Consider the following 5,000-nt stretch of genomic DNA (forward strand, 5'->3'; position numbering starts at 1 on the left):
TTCCCCACTTTCTCGGTTTTACTCTCGTTTTCCCTCTCGCCACATTGCTTCACTTCGTTCCTTTCTTTGTCTCTGTTAGTGTGACGCCATGATATAAAGATTTTACACGTGAGAAATTAAGCTCCTAAAATAACACACGGCTGTCCTTCGCTAAATTGGCACAGGCACTCGATTGCCAAACCAAGGCTCATGTGAAAGGGCCCGTAGAAATTGACTTTGCAATTGAGGAAGGGGAATGTAGGGTTTGGTGACTCAAAGAACGAGGTCACAGAGAGAGAGAGAGAGAGAGAGAGAGAGAGAGAGAGAGAGAGAGAGAGAGAGTATAGATGAACCGAAGATAAGGTAATAGGAAGAAGGGGGATAGTTTCACGGAAGAGGAGGAGGAAGAGAGGACATGAACTGGATCGGGATAGCCTGAGGGTTGGCTTGAGGTGAGAGGAATCCTGGGTGGCCTCGGTGAGTGCCCTTTCGGAAGATGGGTGGTGTTGGTAGGTAGGGGGAAGGGGGGAAGGGGAGAAGGGAAATGCAGTGTGTGGTGTCCCCGTGGTGGTACAGTTAACGCGCCTTTGTGACCAGTAACACTCACAGTAGGTTAAAGGCTACATTCACGCCCGTCCCGCCTTTGCACTGCCCGCCTGGAGTATAGCGTGGGCAGGGATATTTATAAGCTTCTAATTCTCAGTTGATATTGTATACGTTATCTTAAAAAAAAAACTTAGATTATTGTTCATGTTGACGATAACCTGATACTATTGCTAATTATACTAGTATCAGATTATCAACAACATCAACTACTATTATAAGAACAACAACAACTACTACTACTACTACTACTACTACTACTACTACTACTACTACTACTACTACTACTACTATTAGTAGTAGTAGTAGTCGTAGTAGTCTACTACTACTACTACTACTACTACCATTGATACAACCATCACCACTGCCACCAATTTAGCAGTAGAAGTTGTAGTGATAGTAGAGAAAATAATACTTTACCGTCATATTGGTCTTCAGGTCACACTTAGAGGCAAACATGACACTGTGGACGCCCTGCGCTCAGACCAGCAGCTGCTCACACTCCCACACTCCACACTCCCACACACTGCTGTCCATAACACCTCAAAATCCTACTGAGAATAAGTCCGGATCCTAGTTATTTCTGGCCCACTGGTGTCACTAATGCATGGTGGGTAGCGTGACTGGCTGGGGAACGGCGCGCGGCAGTGCACTCAAGTGGAGGTCGGAGGACTGAATGAAGTGGACTAGGTGTTGGTGCACTGGCCTGGTGGTGGTGGTGGAGGTAGTGGTAGTGGTGGTGGTGGTGGTGGTGGTGAATGCATGGGGGAGACTGACAGGGAAGAAGGCTGGTGGAAAGGAAGGGGTGGTTGGTGATGAGCATGGCCGTGGATCAAGTGAAAGGAGCGAGAGTGGTGCGCAGAGAGGCGGTGGGAGAAAATTTTATGTGAATGCCGTCTGTTCATCTCCCTGTGTGTGTGTGTGTGTGTGTGTGTGTGTGTGTGTGTGTGTGTGTGTGTGTGTGTGTGTGTGTTTGTGTAATTCACCTCGGTCGTCTGCTGGTCACCCAGCCAGTCTTCCCCATTACGGAGCGAGCTCAGAGCTCATCGATCGATCTTCGGGTAGGACTGAGACCACAACACACTCCACACACCGGGAAAGCGAGGCCACAACCCCTCGAGTTACATCCCGTATCTATTTACTGCTAGGTGAACAGAATCTACACATTAAGAGGCTTGCCCATTTGCCTCGCCGCGCCGTGTGTGTGTGTGTGTGTGTGTGTGTGTGTGTGTGTGTGTGTGTGTGTGTGTGCATTATCTATCTGTCTATCTATTTATACATCTGTGTGGTAGGTGGGATGGTGGGTGGGCGAGTGGGGTACCAGATCAAAATGACGAGATAACACTGAAGTTTAAGATTGTTATTGTGATTATATAATGGAAAATCTCACTTATGGAGCTTTACTTTGTTTACATACCTTCCTTCACCACCACCACTACCAGTACCACCACCACCACCACCATTACAAATATCCCACTCACAGCTACAAGAAAGTCCCAACCAAGTTACAGACTCACCGTGATGACGTTACAGACCAAAACGTAGGAGGCCCAAGATTTGCAGTAATTTCCCCCACCTGTTTCAGTGTGTTCTTTGTCTGTGCTCTCTCTCTCTCTCTCTCTCTCTCTCTCTCTCTCTCTCTCTCTCTCTCTCTCTCTCTGAACTAACCACATTTTCATTACTATCATTATTATTTTTTTTTTCACTTCCCCGGTTTAGTATAACATAACCCAGTAGTGAATTATTATGGTAGATTTTCAGTGCAATAAGGTTTAAGTGAGGGAAACATAGCCTGGGGGAAGCTTACGGTAAACGAGGTTGTAGTATACCGTAAGTTTATCCCTCCCTCGCTCGACGATGCAACTGTATGTATTGGGAAACAGTCACCCAGACCCGGCGGTGCGACGAGCTAGTGACGGCGGCCGGTACCGTTGTTCTGAAGGAGCACCTGGGCACAAGGAAACCGTGATGAGAAAACTGAGAATCCTTGCCAGCGAGAACACGAGGACAGCCAAACTTAGTACCTGTATCTTTCAGCGCTGTCAGTAAAGGTGATGAGTCAAATTGTTATGCTTTCTGCTGAGCTGTTTGTAAAGAGATGATTACAAAGTAGTTTTCAAGGTGTCTGGCGATGAAAATGGTTTGCCAACGTGATACTGTTAAAGAATGATATCATAGTGTTTTATAATATATGGTGCAGTAATTGTACGTTAAAAGGCCATCGTGAAAAGAGCAGAACAATAACAACCTTCTCGTTGGGAACAAGGAAGTGTTGGCAAGGATCTTCTCTTCTCAATCTGGAGAGAAAAAGTCACGTGGACACGGAAGAAAGTGAAGGCTACGTGAGCAAAACCTTTCACTTTTAATTGTGTTCCAGTTGTTTTTAATGAAGGCAATTACGTGAGTGCTCAACCCAGGTGATGACGCATGCTCGATTTTTGTATTCTTTTTTGTGAGTATGATTTGTTCGTGCTGCTTCTATTTCAATTTAGAATTAGTAAAGTCTCCCAAAATTTTATAAGTGAGGGTTTTTCTCAGACGAAGTCAAAGAAAACGGTTTATGTGTAACTTATGTAAATAGTAACCAGTATCCAGTTAGTGTTTATATCCTGACAACATCATCTTCCGTTTTTGTTGATATGTTTCCAGTAAACCGCATCTCAGAATTTGTGAAGATCAACTGAAATCACTTACTTGATAGACAGATAAGTACCAAACACTGTCTATGAGGTACAAATACTAAACCTGTGACAGCAAAGTTTCTGGCTCATTTTTTCAAACCTTTCCACGTGAAGGTTTCCGTGTGGCCGTGAGACGATGATTACAGAGGAGGAAATGATACGAGTTAATTACAGAACAGGAAATGCGCTCTCTCTCAACCAGCGGCAGTGACCCTCACCTTGTTATTGTGAGGATGGTGAATGGAAGAGATGACCCCAGCAGTACTACCAGCATTAGGGAAAAGAGGGGGAGGGGGAATCTGACCAGAAATAAGAGCCTTGGGAAGAAAAAAAGGAAAAGAACAGGGGAAAAAAGGACAGCTGATCGAAGGCGAGTATGGGTCACAGTTTAGCCTCGAGGCATGAGAGAGAAAAGGGCTTTGTTGGTCGCAGCATTACGGTGATTATAGCTGTTGTCAGGACAGTGATTTACTTACCTACACACGGAAATGGACTCCTGGTTTCTCTCATTCTCTTTTTTTTTCCCCTTTGTTGTGTAAGGGAGTTTACAAGTGTGCGTGGCAGTGGGCTTGTGTCTAGAGAAGGGAGTGTCAAAGTATGTAAAGAAGGAGGAATTATACGGAATTTCGATCATAGATTTGCCCTCTTGCTTGTATAACTTTTTACTACATTACACTACACTTACTGCATTAGTGGACAAAGACTCACTATGGAAGAGGATGTATATATTAATGTAGAGAGTGAAGAGGAGGAGGAAATAAGAAAATAAGAACAATAACAAGAATGTGGAGGAAGAGGAACAAAATAAATTGAAGGAAGAAGGTGTTACGTTCACCGGTTAAATGGGTAAGATTGGCATCGGGGAGCCGGTGAACAATAACAATAAAAAAACACTGCAGGTTCAACTGGTGAGGATATGCAAAGGGGCACTTAAGAAGCTATTTGATAACCCAATAACAAAACACACATGAAACTGACGTACACACATAGATATAACAAATAAATATAACCCTAAAGAACGGAACTTAACAATAATACTAATCCTATAAGGAGGCAATATGGAAAAAACGGGACGAGGGGAAGTGATACTTATGAGTTGTCACAGTGGTGAAGTGCTGGGTGATGTGGATCCCACGGTATTCCAAGAGGCGGTGTGTTCACTGGTTGAGGCCTTGACCTCGACTGCTTTCCAAAAATCAGAGAGCTCGCTTAACACTTCCGCTTGAGTCGAATGGGGCCGCGCGAATCCTACTTCGGGACAGGAGCGGGGCTTCATGAGACGGTGGCGTGGAGGGGAGGTGGAGAGGTGGCGAACGAGGTAGCAAGCTGGGGGAGGTGATGGTAGTGGAGTATGTTACGGGCGGGCCGTAACAAAGGAAAGAAGGAAGGGAATCAGCAAGGAAAATAAATAACGATGAAGAGAATGAAGGTGTAATTTTTAACCATATTTAATAGTTGGGGAAAAAGAGAAGTGTAGTGAGGATGGGAAGGCTGTTTGAGAGTGTTAGACTGTGTGTAAACCAAGAAATGATTTACTGTGAAAAAAAAAAGTAAATAAATGGGTGTCGTGGTGTCTGCATGGGCAATTGAGTGTGTAGGTGGGCGGCGGAGAGTACTGGTGGGCGGTCGAAGGTTCGTATAGATATAGGTGGGCGGCTGGGTCAGAGAGGGCAGGGAAAAACGCCTCGGAACTTATCACTTGTTTGGAGACACAAAGACTCAAGTTTCCCTTCAAAG

General features: G+C 44.9%; 1 protein-coding gene across 1 annotated transcript in view; it reads right to left on the minus strand.

Moving 5' to 3' along the window:
- LOC123500055 (crustacyanin-A2 subunit-like) overlaps nucleotides 1–1,297 on the minus strand; it is an 11,136-nt gene extending 9,839 nt beyond the window's left edge. Inside the window, exon 1 of the mRNA XM_045248680.1 lies at nucleotides 1,003–1,297. Within this exon, the coding sequence (XP_045104615.1) occupies nucleotides 1,003–1,041 (39 nt within the window). The 5' untranslated portion in view covers nucleotides 1,042–1,297. The remainder of the gene's footprint in view (nucleotides 1–1,002) is intronic.
- Between the last annotated feature and the right edge of the window lie 3,703 nt (nucleotides 1,298–5,000).

This window comes from Portunus trituberculatus, chromosome 50 (assembly GCF_017591435.1).
Source record: "Portunus trituberculatus isolate SZX2019 chromosome 50, ASM1759143v1, whole genome shotgun sequence".
In the NCBI taxonomy this organism is placed as follows: Eukaryota; Metazoa; Arthropoda; class Malacostraca; order Decapoda; family Portunidae; genus Portunus; species Portunus trituberculatus.